At 43.3% G+C, this 22,231-nt stretch overlaps 1 protein-coding gene across 1 annotated transcript in view; it reads left to right on the top strand.

Annotated features, from left to right (window-relative positions):
• Positions 1-22,231, top strand: part of GRID1 (glutamate ionotropic receptor delta type subunit 1) — a 673,637-nt gene that overhangs the window by 552,183 nt on the left and 99,223 nt on the right. The window contains exons 9-12 of the mRNA XM_012788001.2: positions 11,426-11,527; positions 12,990-13,187; positions 16,228-16,552; positions 17,722-17,860. Coding sequence (XP_012643455.1) covers positions 11,426-11,527; positions 12,990-13,187; positions 16,228-16,552; positions 17,722-17,860 — 764 coding nt within the window. The remainder of the gene's footprint in view (positions 1-11,425; positions 11,528-12,989; positions 13,188-16,227; positions 16,553-17,721; positions 17,861-22,231) is intronic.

Below are 22,231 nucleotides of genomic sequence, written 5' to 3'. Positions count from 1 at the left end.
TTATTCTGATGTTAGCTGAGGTCACTCATTGACACTCCACTGGCTAATGCACTGGCCTTAAGGTTCTAAGGTAGCTTCACTCACGTGTCCAGTGCTTTGGCAGAGGTGCTGGGAAGCTGGACTCATATGGTACTAGTGACGGGAGTATCCACATGTAGTCTCTCCAGCATGGTGGTCTCTCCAGCATCATGGTCTCAGCGTGGTTGTACCTTTTGCATGGCAGCTAGATTCTCCTAGATGAGTGGTTCTCAACAATGGTGTGGGTAGGCTGTGTAATTCTCACCTTCAGAGGATTTTTGGCAATGTCTGGAGATATTTTTGGTTGTCACACTGGTGGGGGTGGTGGTTGTGCTACTGGCATCTGGTTGGAAGAGGTCAGGGATTGCTGCTCAAAATCCTACAATTCACAGAACATTCCCCCTGACCCTCAATTAATTATCTGGCCCCAAATGTCAATGGTGTCTAGGTTGAAAAGCTTTGTCCTAGGGTGAGCATCCCAAGAGAACCAGGTAGAAGCTTCATGGCCTTTTCTGACCTAGCCTGAAAGACATGCAGCATCAGATTCAGGCCAGATTTAAAGGGAAGGGAGTTAGACTCCACTTCCTGCTAGGAGGCAGAGGCATCACATTATAGAAGAGCATGTGGGATGGGGAATATTGTCACAACCATCTTTAGAAAATACAATCTGCTACAGGAACTGTCAGGGAAATGTGAATGTGCTCGGTGCCCTGAGAAAGGGTAAGCATAACGCCTTGAAGATGCAGGAGGATCTGTCACTTCTGTTTGGAGAGGTAAAATGGGGTTTCCTGAAAACATGGCAATTAAACAATTTTTAAAAATGACAAATCAAACTTTGAAAGAAGGGTAGTGCTTTGGAAAGTGCAATTGTATGGAGAATATTCTAGGCAGAGGGAATAATAGAAGTGAAGGTATTGATATTCATGGATCAGCAAACTATGACTCTTGGGCCCAATCCAGCCTGCCACTTACTCTGTAAGAAAAGTGTATTAGAACCCAGCTGCCCCATTGAGCAGTTGACCACAGTGACTATATGGCCCAAGATGCCTAAAATATTCACTGTCTAGTCCTTTACAGAAGAGTTTGCTGATCTCTGGGATAATACTTTAATTTATTTGCTTATTCAACAAATATGCATTAAGTGCATGCTGTGGGCCAGAAACTTAAGAGTAACCTGGGAAGGCTTTCTCAAGAGTAAAACTCATCAGGCATGATGCACCAGATCAGGAGGAGCCAAGCGTGGGATATGAATGGTAGAAATGTGACTTATTGGGACAGTGAAGAGTATGCACAGAGTTCCTGTGCAGGAGGGACCTTGGCTTGAGAGAGAAAGTGAAAGGTGGCCAGTGTTGGTGGGGTGTCATGAGCAAGGTGGAAAGTGTGATGGGTACGACGAGTTTGAAGAGCAGACTGGGTGAGACTTACAGGCCATGGAAAGGATAATAGAAGTGCAATAGAAAGCCAATTGAGAATTCTAAGGAGAGTGAAATAAATCAATTTTCTTAAAAGAAATTTAAGAATTAATTTTTCTTAAAAGAAAATTAAGAATTTTCTTAAAAGAAAAAGCTAGAAAGAAAATGGGCTGCTGGGGATGGGGATTAGAAAGCTGGTGAATAAGAGAGAAACCAAGAGATAGGTAAGGCAGCTAATAAAACTCCTAGGTAAGACATAATGGTATGATCTAGAAACTGTGCTGCTCAGACTTAGCTGTGCCTGTGCATCCCCGGGGCATCTTGTTAAAATGCAGACCCTGCTTCGGTAGATGTGGGATGGATCCGAGATGCGATGTTCCGGGTCCACAGACCACACACTCACCAGGACCTTTAGGCAAAGACTTATATAATGTGGGATTTTAAAAATCACCCATTTTGCTAACACTTTTTCACAACTAGAAGTCTTAATGTGAGTTTGCAACACAAAATCATGCAAAGAGAAAATCCCCCCAGGAACTTTCAACCACCGTAAATAAGTGTCAAGCGAGAAAGCCTTTTGCAGAGCTTTGGATATGAGGCGTAACCTGGGATCTAGAGTTTGAGAAAAGCATGAAATTCCAGCCAGTTAATGAGGAGGTTGCCAGGGGATGATCAGTTTCATAAATCTTTCTAATAAGATCGTATTGAGTGAATAAAAATGAAGAAGAGATAGTCTTTCATTTACAGAGATATACTTTATTTGTGAATAGATAGAAAAATAATCTTAATATATTGTGAAAAGCTTTTCCATGGGGCTGTGGTCAGGGCATTGTGGGCTTGCAAAGGGAGATATTAGCTCTTGGAGGTGCAAGGAAAGACCTCTAGAATGATAATCAAAGGATGACCAGGAGTCAGAGAACAAGGGAAGAGGAGGCTGTTCCAGGGAGAGGAGATGGCCCAAAGTTTGAAGAGAATATAATGGAAGAGACCTGACACATTTTGCAATGTAAGAACTCATAGAACTGGCTGTTGCAAGTGTCTTGTCAGACTTCAGACTGATGCATAGTGTATGTAGTGCCATTAATTCTAGTCAGTTCAATCTAACAAGAATTTCTTAAGCTGTTAGTATGGGCCTCAGCATAGTAGAGATCTGAGAGGAAAAAAATGTATTGTTAATAACAATAACTAGTATTTAGTGAAACTTACAAATGAAGAAATGAGCCTGGAGGAAAAATATGACCAGTTCAAGTAATTTTCCAGAAGTCCCCTTGCTCACGAGTGGAAGAAATAGAATTCTGGCCTGGTTTGTTCTGCTACCAAGACTGCCTTTGCTAGAACTTGCAGTTTATTTAGAGAGACAGAACCAATACACCTAAAACAATTAAAGAGGGACACAAAAATCAACATTACAGTCATAAGCTAGATTGTAATGCAGTTTCAAAATGAAAACTGCTCCATTGTTTTTCTTCTGATTATAAAAGCCATGCTTCCTGTCTGTAAAACAATTCAAACGTTATAGGTTTGTATCATGCAATAAATGAACATTCCCGGTAATCCCATTGCTCCACTCGATTCCAGAAACAGCCACTTTTGTGTCTTAGGCATACACATGTGCCATCTCACAAAGACATAAGCTTTAAAAATTTGGATTATACCATATATAATGTTATGTAATTTATTTTTTTTGCACACACCATGGAACTATTTACAGGTAAAACTGCACTTAAGTTCTTCTTAAAACCTTATGAAGATGCATCCAGTTCTTTAAGATTGTTAGGTAATTTCTTGGCCATTTGATACTACGAGCTTCAGGTAGTTAAAGTACGATTACCTGAGGGTACCAATGTCAGTCTTAAGGTTAATTTGGGGGTCTTAATCATCCTTGCCAGAGGGTCATAGTTGGGTCATATGACATCTTAATACCACTACCCACCACCCCAGCACATGGCTCTATCATTTTCAAAATTATTATATACATATCAAGTTTATTTAGCTGCAGTTATATATAGTAAATCCATTCATTTGAGGTGTACAGTATTTGATCATCTCTGACAAATGTATACTGTAGTAGGTATACAGAACACTCAAAATATAGAGCATTCTTATTACCCCCCAAACCCCCTCTTTGTCTTTGCATTTGATACTCTCTCTCCTCCAGTGCCACCTCCAGGCAGCCACTGATCTATTTTCAGTGGTTTTAAACCATTGCTTTTGTGAGAAGGCCTTATCCATAGAATCACGGAGTGTGGTCTCTTGTGTCTGGCCTCATTCACTTGGCACAATGCTTTTGAGATCGTCCGTGTTGTCGCATGTGCTAATAGTTTGTTGCTTTTTCTTGCTGAATAGTATTCTTTGTATAAATATACCATGCTTTGTTCATCTATTCACCAGATGATCTACACTTGGGGAGTTACTATTTTTGGCCATTATGAAGAAAGCTTCTGTGAACATTCCCATACAGATCTTTGTAGGAACACTAGGAGTGGAATTGCTGGTTGTGTGGCAGGTATATGTTTACCTTTATAAGAAATTGCCCAGTGTTCTCCCAGTGTGGCTGCACATTTTGCCTTCCAGACCCTCAACAACACTTAGTAGTGTCAGTCTTTGAGTTTTAGCCATCCTAGTGAAGTTCAGTGGTAGAATACCTCCTTGTGATCTTATTTTGCATTTCCCTAATGATTCATGATATGAAACATATATATTTTCATGTGCATATTGGCCTCTCATATGTCTTTTTTGGAAAAAATAAGTCAGTTTTCTATTTTTAAAAATCGTTTTTCTTATAATTGAGTTGTGAGTTTTCTTCACATGTACCTGATATAAGCCCTGTATTGGACATACATATGTTTGACATTGTCTGGTCACTTCATTGCTGTTAATGTTTCTCTTTCTCTCACTCCCCCAGTGCAGATTTGGAGGAGGAGAGCTGATGACTGGGTGTAACTTCCCTTGAGTCTGATGCTCCCCAGGCTTCATTCTCCTGCTGGCACACGCTCGGCCTTTAAGACAATTAAATTTCAGGAGTTTTTCCTTCTTACGCTCTTTTGTGACTGCCACCTCTTTCATCCCATGCTTTGCCATAGAAGCTATGTCCTGTCCTTGGAGAGACTTCCTACCCTGTGAAATTCAGTTCACCAGGTGGTCTTAGGACCACAGCTTTCTTATAGGCTAAATTTTTAAAAAGCATTTATGGTTTTGTTGGTTATCTGGCTTTTATTGTTCTTGTTACAATGGGAGCAACATCCTCTTTCTGCTTTACGTATTGTAAGCAGAAGTGGAGCTGTCCCCATCCTCGCTCTTAGTGTGACAGACAGACTCTGCTGCTGGCAGTATCAGAGCTGGTCCATCTTCTGGCCCTCTGTGAGCCCAGCAAGCCCCTCCCGCCCTGGAGTTTCAGTAGCAGAGACTAGGCATGGCCATTTTCACTGCCTCCATCACGAGTGATCTGTTGCCAGGGCCAAAGGCATTTCTGCCAGTTTTCATTATCTTTCTCTCCGACACCACTGGGGAAGTATCTTTTTCTCATCCTTGCCAAAGGTTTTTCATAAGCCCTATGTGTGATAGCCCTCCTGCCTATTTTATTCTTCTTCCAGTTTCTTCCAACTCTATCCTCTGGACATTTAGTGCAAGTTCTTGTGAGGCTTGTTTTAAGATAGTACAACTTTCAGCAAAGGCTCAACTCCCTGTGCAGCTGGTCCTGGCTGAGATGAGACTTTCATCTCTTCCATCTCAGAGTGAGAACCACCGCTTCCTACACGGCATGTCTGGGAGCTTCGGGAGAGGTCCTGGCCCCTTCCTCGGTAGGTGCGTGACCCTGATACTGACCTCCAGCTGCTGTGGTCCATGCCCCCCAAGGCCCAGCATTAGTGACCCTGATGTGTTGGAATTCCCAAATAAACTGTACCATTACACTGTACCCCAGGAACCCTGGCCACTGATAATATTCTACCCTCAGATAATATTACAAGATAATGATATTCTACCCTCAGATTCTACACTCTCCTTATGAGCTGCTGTGTTTGTGTCTAACCATGTTGTTCCTGCATTCAGCTAGAGCTGAAGACTTGTAATCAACTCTCTGAAATCAGTGCTGGCCGAATGTGCAATTCAAGCTGATTCAGGAAAGTGGGTTCCCCTTCACCCCAACCCCATCCATGGCTGTCATCCTTTGAAACGTATATTAAGCCCATTTGTTTTCCAGTACAAATAGACAAGGGGGAAAAAACTAGCAGAAGACATAGTATTTTAGAAAAGTCCATGGTACTGACAAGAGGATAAACCCACTATGGTCATCATTCCTGAAGCCGAGGCCATCGCCCTCGGTGGATGGCAGTCACTAGCTGATAAGGGGACAGCTCTCATGGGGCTTCAGCTGTGGTTGTGAGGTCAGATAAACATGGTCATAAAATCTTCACCTCTTGTTTCCAGTACTCTCCTGAGACAAGCTTACCAACGAAATATTCCTCACTTAGCTGTGGAAGTGTGACAGTACAGGCTATTGATCTATTGTCTTGTTGGATAGTGTTAAATATGAGATTTGGGGTTAAGTCCTTCTTTCTTCTCTTCCTTCTCTCCCTTATTCTCTCACTCCCCCCTCCTTCCTTGCCTCCCCAGGAATGGGCAAGGCTCTCTGTATGAAATTGGTCATGTTCTGTGTCTGGGCTATAAAGCAGTTGGATTTCCTCCTCTTTCCTTCCTCCCTCCCCATGAAAAGAGATGACATCTTAAGACACTTCTATAACTGGGTTGCAGATCACAAAGCCCAATCTTCCAAAGGAGGCCTGTCCCAATTAGGCTTAATAGCCCTGTGTTTATTAAGAACAGGGCCACAAAGTCCCAAATCCCCACATCTTACAAGTCAGAAACATTAACATGAAGAATACCCCGATTGACTCAGGAAATACATTTTCCCGAGACCAGTGGTTTATGAAATATATTCTCCAACTGGCTGATCTCTTGAACAGTTGTTTGTCATAATCAGATTTTGAGACCATATATCTCCGTTCAAGTGATGATTGTGCTGTAACCTCTGGCTCCATCCACATTTCTGGTCTGGGTAGAGCAGATCTTGGCGATGAATGAAAACCATAGCTGTCTTATCGAATAGCAGCAGTACTTGTTTTGTTTAATAGTGCTGGAAATTAGTTTTTCAGGCACTGATCTTGACAGGTCAGCTGTCAAAAGTGGGTGTCTGTGGCCATAAATTCATCGATCCCATAAAACACATTCCGTCTGCAAAATACAAGAGGAAGTGAGAGTAGACACACTCATGTACAAATGAAATGGTCTGCAGCCATACGACTAAGTGTCAGGACTTCTTTGGGTAAAAGGTTTTTCTGGCTTCCCATTTATCAAGCCTATCAGCCTCATTTGGGTTTTATTGACTGAAACATTTTCCAGCGTGCTGGACGGGGCACGGGGCACTGGGCGCCCTCAAAGGTGCCGGCAGCCTTTCCAAACCCTGGCTGGCTGCAATAGGAAGATTCGCTCTGCCTGGAGCACCGGCCTCAGCCCGACGTGAGGGAACAGTAAACCTTCCTGCCCAACACCAACCATCCTGGATCCCGGACCATGGTTGCACTTTGATGTGTGTCTAAGGCAGAATTGTGGTTTCTCTTTGAAGTATTTGTTCTTTCTTTGTCAAGGAACAGGATGCCTAAAGGCCAGGGAGAGAGAAGTCTGTATTAAAACAAAATAAGACAAACAAACAACAAAACTTTTAGGTTCTAAACACTTTTAGACAAAAAGATAAGGATGATAACAGGTTTTGAGGAATTTTATTTTTCCTCTCATGAAGTTCCACTTTGATTTAAAGCGCCTTCTGGCATTCAGGTTGTCTGGATATTAGGTGAGTTGAGTTGGTACTGTTCCTCTTTGTTAGTGGAGAAAAATTGCTTATCTTCATGCGTCTGTGCCTCAGCTGTGGCCACTTCCCATCTTCCCACCCTGCAGGTTTGTGGAGCCCCGCGCCACCTCTGAGTTTCTCAGCACAGGAGCTGCTGTCTGGTTAGTAAAACCAACAGCATGCCGCGTCTAGATGAGCCACTCCCAGGCCAAAGTTCCTTGGAGCCAGAGCACTGGTTTAATGGTGTCTCACTCTCAGATTGGCCTTGACATACTGACAGATAATTTCACTCCAATCATTTCCCTGACATTCAGTTTTCAGTCATATAAAGACATGTGATGGGATATTGCTTAATCATCTGTGCTAGTTATTTTTATCAAAATCCTATTTCCTTCCTATTAAAGTAGCGAGAAACCTGTTAAAAGATGAAGAGCTTAGAGAAGGTAACAGTGACTATTTATAATTCCACTGCCTATTTGTAATACATATACCCATGTACCACATTTTGATGTATCTCCTCCCATATTTACCACTGCTTAAAAATAATTAAGGTTGTATTGTACACACCGTTGCATATCCTGATTCTTTATTTTTGTGATTCTTAATTAAGATATTTTATAATAGATTATTTCAGGATTATTTTCTCTTTTGAACATCCTTTTACTGGTAGGCAGAAGAGATATTTTTATTCCACTTTGCAGATTAGAAAATGGAATCTCAGTGAACTTTAATTTATTGAACAAATATTTGTTGACTGCCTCCTACATTCCAAGCACTGTGTTGTCACTCAGGTAAGTGGTAAGAATAGCTAGAACCTAGGTCAACTGACTCATAGACATCTGCTAATTTCATGTTTCCAATTTCCCATTTTCTAGACCAGTTATAAAAGTTGTTCTTGGAGAGGAAAACCTGGTGTTTGAGGCAAGGTTGGAGACCCTGAGACAGGAGTGAGCAAGACAGGGTCCAACCCAGGAGCCTGAGTTTCTAGACAGCTTATGAAGACAGGGTGTGACTCCAGAGAACAGAGCGAGAATCCCAATCCCACACTTGGCTCACAGATATAGGCCCAGAGTAGAAGACCCTGGGCATCATTTCTATTGCAGCTCTGCAAAAGCCACCGATACTGGGCTAAAGATGTGTTAGTTGCCATGACTATATCACACTAATGTAACATCTCAACAAAGGGGGGGAACTGGTTGTGAGATATATAGACATAATCTGTACAATTTCTACAACTTTTCTGTAAATCTAAATTTATTCTAAAGTGAAAGTTTGTTTTTAAAAATGACGTGTCTGAGATAAGGGTGAGGGATTTGGTGGGGACTGTAGTATACTTTGGCTACATAAACTGAAATGAGGCTGAGAGTCAGGGTTAGTTCTAGATTAGGAAGGCCTTTCTTCTAAGACAGCACAAAAATGTTCAGATTTATTCTGTAGGAAGTGGAAATTCATTAGCAGATTTTCATTAACATAGTTCATGTTTATTATTATAAAGATCATAACAGCATGGTGGAGGATGGGCCAGCAGAGAGAGGAGTCGGGGGAATGAGACTTAGTGAGGAGGCTGTTGCAAAGGTCTGGGCAGAGGTGGTGCTGTCTGGAGCCAGGCAGGGGCTAGCAGCAGAGGGTGGTGTGGAGAGCCGCCGAGAGGCAGAGCCCTTCTTGGAGCTGAGCTGAAACCCTAGCAGGACATGGCTTAACCCCAACTGCTTCTTCCTGCCTCCGTTCTCCATTCTCATCCCCGATTACAATCCCAATAGAAAGACAGGTGATGTCTGGTTGACCAAGGCTGAGCCAAGCCCCATTCTAGGCGCTCATCCACGCCAGGGAGCAAGGAGTCAAGATGCCCCTTCACCGTGCCAGCAAGGTTTGGCACCAGAAGTTAGGAATTCACGTCCTGGTGCATGTAAGTTAGAATATCTAGTCTCTGGTACCGACACATCATCATTTTGACAAAATTGCCTCCATTATGACTCCATGAGCATGGCGACTGTGACGAGGACCTTTGTAGTGCCACCCACACCCAGGAGGAGGAGCAGACCACAGGTCAGGGGTAAGGAACGCCCTGCCTGGGCTAAGCATCATGGGGATGTGGATGCAGGCAGCCACATACATGCCCACTCCTGCTCCCCGAGTCCACGTTGGAGCATCCAAAGAATGCTGGCAGTCAACTCTGTGACTCTATCCATCTGAGTTTGTCCTCTTCCCTTTGATGAACATTTTAGTCCAGAGGCAGGAATAGATTCTTTGTCCCAGCGCTATTTCTTAAGACCCAAGGTAGAAACAGCCATGATATTTCCTTCTTGTTGTACCAACTCCCAGAGTGTGGTATGTTTGGCATCTTTTATGTCCTTGAGCAGAATTCTGGGTAGAACTTCATCTGTTCTTTGCTGCAGTGCCACCCCCTCCAAATTAATTAGTAGTTGGGGGGGCTCTTCAGAGTACATGACGATGCTCTTAACTAAATTGCTCATTTATCACTGCCAAGCATCCTATTTAGAATGGAGTGGGTGCTGGTGGGTATCATGTCCAAAGTGACAGCAGGTTCCTTTCCAACTGGCTGTGGAACTCCATACCTTATTCTGATGGTTTTGCTTCAGGCCTCAGATTGTAGAATCTTCCAGGTGGAGTGGGCCTTCAGGTCCTGGAACCGTGGCCTACGGTCAGGGCGCAGTGTGCAGACTCTGCTGCAGATGGCAGGACTATGTGAAATGCCAAGGCAGTAGAAGCATCCTTAAGTGGAGCAATTGCAATTGGTGGCTCCTTTAGGGCCCCAGTGGCACCTCTCCACAGCGGGTACTTCTTCTGTCTGGGTTAAGTAGGGGTCTTATGGATTTTCCTTGACAAACAGTCGATGCTGCCTGTAGCACTTTGATCATTTAACCCTTTGCTATTTAGATGGTGGTCCACAGGCCAGCAGCAGTGGTGTTGCCTGGGAGCTTGTTAAACGTGAATAACCTCAGGCCTCCTGAGTGAGGAAGCGCGTGTGAAATCCCCAGGTGATTGCAGTGTGCGTCATAGTTTGAGAATCACTGCTTTAATCTACAGCAGTGGTTCACAGTCTGGCTGTGCATTCAGATCACCCGGGGAGCTAAAATATCCATTTCTAGCTCACTACAGACCAATTAAATAAGAATCTCTGGAAGTGGGGTCCAGCCTCCAGTATATTTTAAAAGCTCCCTTAAGAAATCATGATCTGCAGCCAAGTTAGTCTCCCAGAAACCTAGATGAGCAGGGGCCCTCAATCTTGGTCTCGATATTAGGGTCACTCGGGAAGCATTATCACTCCCCATGCCCAGGCCCTGAGGTCCTGACTTAGTTGGCTTGAGATGGGGCTGGGTGTCTGCATTTCTTTTTCTGTCTCCCCAGTTAATAGTTGAGATCATTGACCAGACAAAAATCTTGATATTGTCATATAAACGCTGCAGGGGTGCAGGGAGGGAAAGCAGTCCCAAGGACAACTGTGTCCCTGTTGTTTCTGAGCCAGGCTAGGGTCTCCTTGGCCACTTGAGGGTGCCAGTCAGAGATGCTGTTAGCTATTGGACACACCCTGCAGGCTGAGGAGACTATAGCAGATTTGTGCTGTTACTAGCCTCTGCCTGCACATCAGGGGAACTGATGGAGCTTGCATGCCAGTGAAAACAGGCAGGAGGCTCTGGGCCCTGCTTGCGATAGTCACCGGGGTACAAGGTGAGCTGTGCACCTGCGTCTGCGTTACCTGCTCTCCTGCTGAGCCTCATCCTGTTCACAGACACAACAATGGCTAAACTCAAGTGCCCTGTGGCCCGGGCAAGTCACAGGAGTAAGTTAAACAAAGAGGGTACTTTCTGGGGTACACAGTGACCTGGCCTCCATGGGTGGACAGAATAAAACTGGACATCAGCATTCCTGCTAGAGACGTGGTCTCACCAACTGGTTTCCTTTTAGGGGTGCCGAGTTCTAGAGATCCAGGAAAGCTGACGGAGGAGGTGGCCACCTTCGTCTGTTCCATCTCTGTTCTCTTTAGGGTTTGAGGTGGCTTTGTCCTCTGGGAAACCCAGAGCGCTGCTGTCCACCTCCCTGTCTGATTCAGGACGCAGTTTAGGAGTCAGGGTCCTAAGGTGTGCACAGGGCCTGTTCCATCCCTCACCCTCCCTGTTTTCCTTCGCAGCTGGCTACGTGGGACTCGGAGAAGGGCCTGAACGGCAGCCTGCAAGAGAGGCCCATGGGCAGCCGCCTCCAAGGACTGACTCTCAAAGTGGTGACTGTCTTGGTAGGATCATGGGGATATTCTGGAAGCTTCGCCGTCCAGGCCTTTGAGTCAGTGGCTGCTTTCTATGTAATGCAGGGTTTGGAGAGAAGGGGGTCTTGAAGAGTGGTTGCAGCTTTCATTAAAGCTTTTCGTTTAAGTACCAGCGAGGATAATGAGAGGAGAGTAGGGCTGGAGATTCTGCCCCAGGGTCTCTGAGGCCTTCCACACGAGGTCCTCTAGAGAAGTCCCCATCATCCACATCCACTCTGAGTGCTAGAGGGGCCCAGCTGCTCCACTGGTTCCTATATGTAGACTGCTCTTGACCTGATGCTAGTCCTTAGGAGAGCTGTGCTGGTGGCCAGGTCTCTAGAAAGGTGCTGGAGGAGGACAGTCTTCTAGCACGCAGGACCACTGATGGGCCATGTGGCACAAGTTCAGAATGAAGACCACTGGGTAGGTGCAATTTTTCTGCATGGCTGTCCTGGAATCACAGATCTTTCCATTTGTAAGAGACCTTAGATGCATCTTCCTTTCGATTTCTTTTTTTCAGATTTTTAAAAGAACTATAGGAAGTATTTTAGATTTACCTCTTATTGCCTGGGTCAGACATGTCCAAATGTTCCCTTCTGTCACAGCAGGCACTAGTGCCTCCTTGGCTCAGAAGCCTTTGAGATGCGTTTGTGCATTCTCTGTGTGCACAACACCAAGAAAGCTTATATTTTCCCAATAAAACTAAATTAATGTGATATATCCATATTCTCTGTGGCCATTTGCTAAAAACCCCTTCTTGCTTAGTTTCACACAAGCAAGCAGGGGAATGGAGGGGTGGGCTGGGGTGGTTTCTAGATGGTCACCTGCCCTGCGTGTGGTGCCACATAGCATGTGTGAGTGTGAACACGGCGTGGCTTTGGGCTCAGGAACTGTGGGTTTGGGTCCTGTCCTGCCCTTTGACCTCTGGTCTGGCCTTGGCCCATTAATCAGTATTCATCTTCTAGTACAACCTGATAGTATAATTCTTCTCTCAATCTAAAATCACAGAGCTCTACTGGCATTTATTATCCTGGATGAAAAGTGTCATATTTCCTATGTGGGTCTCATTGAATTTTGGCATTTCCTAAGGATATAATCCTAGTTCTTCATGAATGCTACAGATGAAGGAATGGAAACAAACCGTGTTATTCCAGGACCTGGGGTTTGGGGCAGAGTCCAGCTAACCATAACACAAGACAAGTAAACCTCCATTCCTCCATATCCATCTGCTGGTCGGAGAGATCATCCTGTGCACAGTACCTTGAGTGTCCATAAACGGCTTTTAGAAAAGGGAAGTGACGTTGAGTATTTGTCCTAAATTTAGTCCTGAATTGAGTGAATACAAATGTTCTAAAGTTAGGATTCATCAGATTGGTCTCTCCAGCAATACCCTGGAAATATGCATTAATGAACTTGTTATTTAATTGAAGAACATTCATTCTGTTGTCTTCAGGAAGAGCCTTTCGTGATGGTGGCTGAGAACATTCTTGGACAGCCCAAGCGCTACAAAGGGTTCTCCATAGATGTCCTGGATGCACTGGCCAAGGCTCTGGGCTTCAAATATGAGATTTACCAGGCCCCCGACGGCAGGTATGGTCACCAGCTGCATAACACCTCCTGGAACGGGATGATCGGGGAGCTCATCAGTAAGGTAGGTCCCCAAAGCAGGTCCACAGGGAGGGGTACTCCAGCATGTGGGGTAATATCTGAACTTGGCCCATGATGCAGCTGGAACCGTGGGGCCAGCTCAACAGGCTGCAGCCACCATTCTCCACTTACCAAGGCTTCTTTTCCCCAAACTCCCCTGCTATACCCATCTCTGCTCTCTGGCTTCCTGTTACCTGGCTTGCTGTTTCCCCTCCCTGCCCACTGCTCTCACTCCTTCGAAGCCATTCCCTGGGCCTGCTCTGCAATACACCCTTCAAGGGACCCCCCCACAGTTGGCTGAGACAGGAACCCAGGGGGGTGTACTGGTGAGAGGTTATTCTCCCATCCCTGGCAGACCACAGCGAGTGTGAACACGTGTGTGTGTGCACGCGCGTGTGTGTGAATGAGCTTGTGCATGTGTGTGTGTCCGCATTACCCTGCATGGGTGGAGTGGCCTCCCCGGCAGCTCACAGTCATTTCAAATCGCCACTCTTCCTCCCTCCCGCAGAATCTGCATCCTCATTGAAACACATGGCAGGAAGCCAACTCATCATGCCCCGTCCCTGTCCTTGTCCTCTCATGACCTCTGGGTCTTTTCCCTATGACTGTTTATGATGGTGGCACCTGACTCAAACCCTCCCTCTCCAATACTGCTGCTGCCACCATTCTGACCATTTCTGCCATCCCTGAGGACAGCCCTGGCTCCTGGTGCTTGGACCTCCTTGCCTGTGGGGACCTTTGTCCCGCTCTGCTCCAGTGTTGGTGACGTGCATCTTGTCGGTGTCTTACCTGGCACCGTCATAGCCCACCCCATGACCACAGCTTCTTATCCTTCTGACTCCTCTGAGCCTTTCCTCCTATAACATAGGTGCTTTGCTTTTTAAACCTATAAAGGCAGACATAAAACAACTTTATTGTAATGAAATTTACATACTACAAAATTCACCCATTTTAGATGTACAATGATTTTTAGTAAATGTAGGAAATTGTGCAACTGTCATCGTAATCTAGGTTTAGAATATTTCCAGCACCCCACTGAGATTGCTCATTCCCATGTGCGGTTAATGCCATTCCCACCCCAGCCCTGGGTAGCCATCAGTCTCTTCCTACAGAGTTGCTTTAGTGAACATTTCCTGTAAATGGAGTCATGGGAGATGTGATCTCTTACGTCTGGTTCTTGCTGTGTAGTGTCTGTATTCGAGGCTCACCCTTTGCTTCTATTTCCGTGCCTTTCTGATGCTGCATCCTTCCCGGCCGAGTGTGCCCTCCGTGGTTAACCAGACAAACCCCTGTCCCCTTCATCCCTTGTGATTCCCTGTGTTCTTGCACCCAAACCCTGAATTGATTCTATTATCTAACCTCTTGACTCTGATGTCCAGGTTGCTGTATGCAATTAGAGAAGAAAATTACAAATCTGTCCAGATTGATGTAGAAAATATGTGAGGTCTCCAATGTCAACTGGACCTTCAGTAGAGCCTGAGTCTCTTGTCCTTTGTTGGGCCTCTTCGCTAAGTCTCGCAGAGACTAAGTTTACCTCTCTGCTTGAGCTACCTGATAATCTTCTGTCCTTTTCAATTAAAAAACAGAAAAAGATATCAGGGAAAGAAATTGAGACTTCTGGGTGTGAAATTCTACTTCCACTTCCTATGAAATTCACATCTACAGGCACCTGCACCCCCTCCAGAAGGGAGGGTCACCTTCCCTCCCCCATCAGCTTCTCCCACTGTCATGAGCCGAGCCCTCCACCTGTGTCATGAGTCAATTCCCTTGTGCCTCTTTTGGGCCTTGCTGTAAATTGATTTCCTTCCACCCTGTATTGTATACCTATCTTGCTCCACTAAATCTCTTTCTGAGCCTTTCAATATGTTCCAAACTGTCCTAATCCTAAAAATGATCCCAGAGGCTGGGTTTTTGAGAAGAGAGGCAAGAAGAGCCAGAGATGGAGATGCGGCAAGTGTACGAGGAGAGCTGTGATGTGGTCACCTGCAACACTTCTTTTCTCTTTACTTTAGATATGTTGTTGGATTTCAGTTTAGTACATCAGTCTATCTGCCCCTAGCCATATATTAAACCTTACAAAATGTTTCTATATGTGTTTCCCCAACTTGAGCAGGTAGGTTGGATCAGTTGTCACAACTGATTATTCTAAAGCAAACCTGGTTCTGCTGATGCCTTCTACTTGGGGTCCCAAGAGCCAAGATCAGGACGGACTGTGCCTTTCAGTGTTCTTGTGGTCGAAGGGGGACTCTAGGCCCCATTATTTCCTGCCATGCACCCATCTAGGCATGACCCTCGTAATCTCATCCCACAGTCTAGATCCACCTTAGCAGGGTCTTTGTTTTTATAATAAAACCCATTTTGGAAAACAAAAGTTTGGGGAGATAATTTTGAGGTCACAGTATAGCATGTCCCAAGAGACTCTTTTTTATTCTATTCTGTTTTTCCGAGACAGGATCTAGCTCTGTTGCCAGGGCTAGAGTGCAGTGGCATCATTATAGCTCACTGCAACCTCAAACTCCTGGGCTTAAGTGATCCTCCTGCCTCAGCCTCCCAAAACAGCTGGTATTACAGGTGCATGCCACCATACCTGGCTAATATTTTTTTAAAAATTATTTTTTAGAGATGGAATCTCACTGTTCCCCAGGCTGATCTCTAACTTCTGGCCTCAAGTGATCCTCCTACCTTGGCCCCCCAAAGTGCTAGGATTACAGGCATGAGCCACCACGCCTGGCCACAGAGACTCTTGACAACATGGTTTTACTGTAGGAAGAATGAACCCATGTGTCTGTAGGAAATGGGTCAAGGGTGGTGGAAGATAGAAATAGGTAGATGACCCCTTAACTCTTGGATTATTTTCCTCTCTAGTGTAGAGGCTGCTTATAAAACCATCAGGGACCGATATGTTAACGGGATTCATGCAGTCATCACAATTCACCATCCAACTTCTGAAGCACAGCTGGAAGGGCAGAGGGCAGACCTTGACCCAGGCAGGAACCCCGCAGGAACCCGCGACTGCCGCAGCTGATGACGTGTTTGCCTTTCAGAGAGCGGACTTGGCCATCTCTGCCATCACCATCACGCCGGAGCGGGAGAGCGTCGTGGACTTCAGCAAGCGGTACATGGACTATTCCGTGGGGATTCTAATCAGGAAGCCTGAGGAGAAAATCAGCATCTTCTCCCTTTTTGCCCCGTTTGATTTCGCCGTGTGGGCCTGCATCGCCGCGGCCATCCCTGTGGTGGGTGTGCTGATATTCGTGCTGAACAGGATACAGGCCGTGAGGGCTCAGAGTGCTGCCCAGCCCCGGCCGTCCGCGTCCGCCACCCTGCACAGTGCCATCTGGATTGTCTACGGAGCCTTCGTCCAGCAAGGTACCTTCCTGGTTTCCCCATGCTCGAATAGCAGCAGCGGCCTGGGAGGCTTATCCATTGGCAAAGTTCTCAGACGTGTTTAACCAAAGTCATTTTACATGCAATCTTATCTAATCTCTAGGACAGCACTAATATCACGCTGCACCCAAATTCTCTCAGTAATATCAGACAGAAATTAAATGAAATGACAACAAGAAACTCAACTTTAAATCCTGATTCTCCACTTTAGATAAAATTAACTTTGGAGTTCTGCTTTGCACCTTGCTCCCCTCCCACATCAGAGTGATTGCTATGCACATGAGATTGTCAAATGAAACCATGAACCTTGCTTAAATTTGAAGACTTAATGGAGAAAAAAATGACAATTGTGTTGCAATCCTCTAAGCAGTACTCCAGCCATGCTTGAGATACAAACTCTCCTGCCTCTGAGAGGTCTGGATAGCTCTTCTATCCAGTGGTGAGTTGCAGAGTTGTGCAATTTTGACGGGAAACAGCAAATTGCAAAGTTCCTAACGTGAGTCTTGGCCCTATTTGCACTGTGGCAAAAGCTTTGCACAGTTATATAAGGAGAATAGACAGTGAGAAGCTTTCTTTTGCTACCACCTGAGGGACCAGGGAGAAATAACTTACCTCAAAGAGGCAGCTTCTGACCAAAAGACGCATCAGTGATTTCTGAAAATCCTGGGGGAACAAAGCTATCTAGTGAGAGCTGAATATTAAGAAAAGTGATACGGCACATCTCATTTCGAGGTTTAAAAGAAAGTTAGGGCTCCCTCTGGGTAGGAGGTAATTCTGTATTTATAGAATTCCAAAGTCTATTCTGTGTGAATTTGAGTCGCAGACCTAGAAGTTCTTACCACTATGAGGTAGAATCTTCTAATTGGAAGATTTTGATATTCATAACTCTATCCTTGGTGCATTAACAAACTTCATATAGCTAGAAGGCCAATCCTGACTTTTCCATATTTTGTGGTCCTCCATGCCTTTCCAAGATTTATGGTTTTAGGACCCTTCCCAGAATTGGCGCAGTCCCCCACGCCAGCTGGCAGTCCCTTCCTGGTCCCCAGCCCATCGCCAGTGGCGGCCTGCGTGCCTGGCGCAGGGTGGAGCGTCTCCGTGGGCTGGGAGAGCAGAGGCCCCGGCCAATCTGCCTTGCCTGCCTCCTGCAGGTGGCGAATCGTCCGTGAACTCCGTGGCCATGCGCATCGTGATGGGCAGCTGGTGGCTCTTCACCCTCATCGTGTGCTCCTCCTACACCGCCAATCTCGCTGCCTTCCTCACAGTGTCCAGGATGGACAACCCCATAAGGTAAGCCTAGTTGACCTTCTAGATCTGGAACCATCAGCCCTGAGAGGTGTTAAGGAGGATACAAGGCTTCTGGGGCAGCCATATGTCGTTGAGAGCCTGGGGTGGGGGTGGGGCGGGGCGGGGGAGAGACAGACTCGGATCCTGGGTCTGCAGATTGATGATCTGTCAGAATCTCTAGTGCATGGAGAAGAGCTTCACTCCTGTTGTGTTTTATCTCTTGCATAATTACATAAATGTATAAATTCATTAAATATTTCTCTAAAATTGAAATGCTGCCTACAAAACTAATAAATCAAGACATTAAAATTAAATTATATTTTCTCAGACATTTAAACATTGATTACAAACTCATTTAATAAAAATTTTATAAACATTTAGTTAAAATTAATTAAAACCAGAAGTCTAATGTATTTTTCCAATTTTCAAATACCTTAAAATGATTTTAAGAACATGCCAGTTATCATGATTATTAGAAAACGTACTTCACTTACATTTATAAAATTATAGAAACCAAAGACTAAAAATTGTCTTAATTTTTACAAAATGTTAAAATTATGGTATAATAGAGTGAGTTTAATGTAGAGAAGTGATGTTGGAAATGCTTTTATTTTATTATCAGATTCCCAAAGTCAGTGTAAATTACAAAAGAACTTGAACAAAGTGGATGTGGGTTGGACATGTGGTTGCTGAAGTGGCCACAGGCGTGGATCTATTCTGGGCTTCATTTGGTGCATTATTGGCTTCAATATTAACTCTCACTTGAGCTCCCCTCATGGTTTCCTGAGGTCCCGCCTTTTAGTAACCTCTCCCTCAGTCCATCATGTTCACTATGATCATGTGGTGCTTTTGATCCACAGCTCTAATCAAGCCATCGTATTCAACCAGCTTCTATGTTTCCCAAGTAACTTAACATTTGTACCCCCATAATATGCTGAAATAAAATAAAATAAAATAGTTCAAACTCCATGACTAGGATTCAAGATTCAGTATGATATTATCTAGTATCTTTATCAAATTGACATTTTTATTGAGATAATTATAGATTTACATACAGTTACGAGAAATAACTCAGAAAGGTCTCGTAGGATCCTCTCCCAGTTTTCCTGAGGGTAACAATTTGCAGAGTTCTAGTATCATATCACAGTCAGGGTATTGACATTGATGCAGTTGATTGATTTTATTCAGATTTCTCCCCTTGTGCTCATCTCTATGTGTATGTATGTATGTAAGCGTGCACTTCACTCTATACAATTTTGTCACGTGTGGATTTGTGTCTGTCACCACAGTAAAGATACTGAGCAGGTCCATCACCACAAGAGTCCCTTGTGTTGCCCTCTTATAACCACCCCCACCTCTATCACATTTCTTCCTCTGCCACCCTGTCCCCAACCCCTGGAGACCATTCATTGTCCCCCATTTCTGAAATTTTGTCATTTCAAACATGTTACATAAATGGAATTGTATCTTTTGGCTTTGGCTTCTTTATTAAGCACAATTCCTTAAAGATGCATCCAGGTTGTTGTGCATATCCACAGTTCATTGCTTTTTATGGATGAGTCATATCCCAGGTACCCCAGTTTGTTTAACCATTTGCCCACTGTGGGACATCTGGGTTGTTTCCAGTTCTTGGCAATTATGAATAAAACTGCTACTGACATTTGTGTGCACATTTTTGTATAAACATAAGCTTTCATTTATATGTAATAGATCCTCAGGAGTGCAATTGCTAGGTCATGTGACAGTTGCCTGTTGAGTTTTATAAGAAACTGCCAAACTACTTTCCAGAGTCACTGTACCATTTTACATTTGTGCTAGAGATGAAGGTATTATCCAGTTTTTTCTGTGTATTTGCCAACATTTGGTGTTGTCACTATTTTTCATTTTACCATTCTGATAGGTGTAGAGTGATATCATATTGTGGTTTTAATTTGCATTTCCATAATGACTAATAATATCAGACACTTTTTCACATACTTATTTGCTATCTATCTATCCTCTTCAGTGAAATGTCTGTTCTTATCTTTTGCCCATTTTCTAAATGGATTATTTGATTATTACTTTTGAGTTTTTAAAGTTCTTTGTATATTTTACATACTAGTTCTTTGTCAAATGTGTGGTCTACAAATATTCTTTCCCATTCTGTAGCTTGTCTTTTCAACATCCTAACAGAGTCTTTCACAGAGAAGAATTTTTAATTTTTGATGAGGTTCAGTTTAGAAACTTACTCTTTCATGGGGTGTGCTTTTGATGCCAAGACTTTGCCAAGCCTGAGACCCTGAAGATTTTCTCTTGTTTATTTATTTTTTTCCTGAAACATTTTTAGTTTTAAATTTTACATTTCAGTCTACAATCAACTTTGAATTCATTTTTGTATAAACTTTGAGGTTTAGGGTGGAGCCCCACACCACCATATTTTTATCTGTGGATACACAATGGCTCCAGCACTGTCTGTTGAAAAGACTATCCTTCTTCCATTGACTACCTATACATATGCTTATATACTATAATATATATATTATGACATGATTATCACAGTCAAGCTAAGTAAGATGTCTTATCACCTCACATAGTTGTCACTGTTTTTTGTGTGTGATGAGAAAAGTTAAGATCTACTATCTTAGCAAATTTCAAGTATATGATGCAGTATTATTAACTATCGCCACCATACTATACATTAGATCTCCAGGACTCATCCATCATACCTAACTGAAATTCCATACTCATTGACCAAAAGCTCCCCATTTACCCAATCCCACCATTCTACCCTCTGTTTCTATGAGTTCAACTGTTTTAGATTCCAAATACAAGTGAAGTCATGCAGTATTTGTCTTTCTCTGCCTGGCTTATTTGACTTAACATGATGTCCACTAGATTTATCCATTTTTGCCACAAATGACAGAGTTTCCTTCTTTCTTAAGGCTGGATAATATTCTGTTGTATGTATACACACACACATCTGTCTATCTATCTCACATTTTCTTTATTCAGCTATCTGTGGATGGAAACAGGTTGATTCTGTATCTTGTTCATTGTGAATAGTGCTTCAGTGAACATGGAAGCACAGATATCTCTTCACGATACTGACTTCATTTCCTTTGGATATCTACCAAGAAGTGGGATTTCTGGATCATATGTTAGTTTTATATGTAAGTTTTTGAGAAGCTCCATACTATTATATTTTTCGATAATGGCTATATCAATTTGCATTCCCACCAACAGTGTACAGGGTTCCCTTTTCTCCACATCCTTGACATCACTTGTTATCTTTTATCTTTTTTGTACTGGCCATTCTAACAGCTGTGAGATGATACCTCATTGTGGTTTTGATTTGCATGTCCCTGATGATTAGTGACAAACATCTTTTCATATACCTGTTTTCCATTTGTATGTCTTATTTTGAGAAATGTTATTCAGATCCTTTGCCCATTTTTAAATTGAGTTACTTGTTTTTTTGCTATTGAGTTGCTTGATTTCCTTATATATTTTGCATATGAACACATTATCAGATGTATGGTTGGTAAATATTTTCTCCCAGTTTGTAGTTGTCTCTTCACTCTGTAGATTGTTTACTTTGCTGTGCATAGGACTTTTAGTTTGATGCAAACTCACTTGTCTATTTTGCTTTTGTTGCCTATGCTTTAGGGGTCATATCCAAAAAATCATTGCCCAATGTTAAATATCGTTCTTCTTCTGGAATTTTTACAGTTTCAGGTCTTATGTGTAAGCATTTAATTTGTTTTGAGTTGATTTTTGTATATGGTGTGAAATAAAGGTCTATTTTCATTTTTTCATGTGAATATTCAATTTTCCCAACACCATTCATTGAAGAGATTGTCTTCACCATTGTATATTCTTGGCAAGTTTGTCAAAAATCAATTGACTATAAATGCATGGATTTATTTCTGAGCTCTGTTCTCCTCCACTGGTCTATATATCTATTCATATGCCAATGCCATACTGTTTTGATTACTATAGCTTTTAACTGTATTTTGAAATCAGGTAGTGTGATGCCTCCAGCTTTGTTCTTTTTGCTTATGATAGCTTTGGGTATTCAGAGATCTTTTGTAGCCTCATAGCAACTTTATGACTGTTTTTTCTATTTCTCTGAAAAATGTCATTAGAATGTTGGTAGTAGCTGCACTGAATCTGTAGGTTGTTTGGGGTAGTATGAACATTTTAACAGTATTAATTTTTCCAATCCATGAACATGGGATATCTTTCCATTTATTTATATATTCTTCAATTTCTTTCACCAATGTTTTATAGTTTTCAGCATGCAGAAAGATCATCTTTCACCTCTTTGGTTAAATTTATACCTAAGAATTTAATTTGTATGCTAATTTAAATAGGATTTCTTTCTTGATTTATTTT

The sequence above is a fragment of the Microcebus murinus genome, chromosome 14 (genome assembly GCF_040939455.1).
Source record: "Microcebus murinus isolate Inina chromosome 14, M.murinus_Inina_mat1.0, whole genome shotgun sequence".
Lineage (NCBI taxonomy): Eukaryota > Metazoa > Chordata > Mammalia > Primates > Cheirogaleidae > Microcebus > Microcebus murinus.
This window is presented reverse-complemented; position numbering and strand designations above follow the sequence as displayed.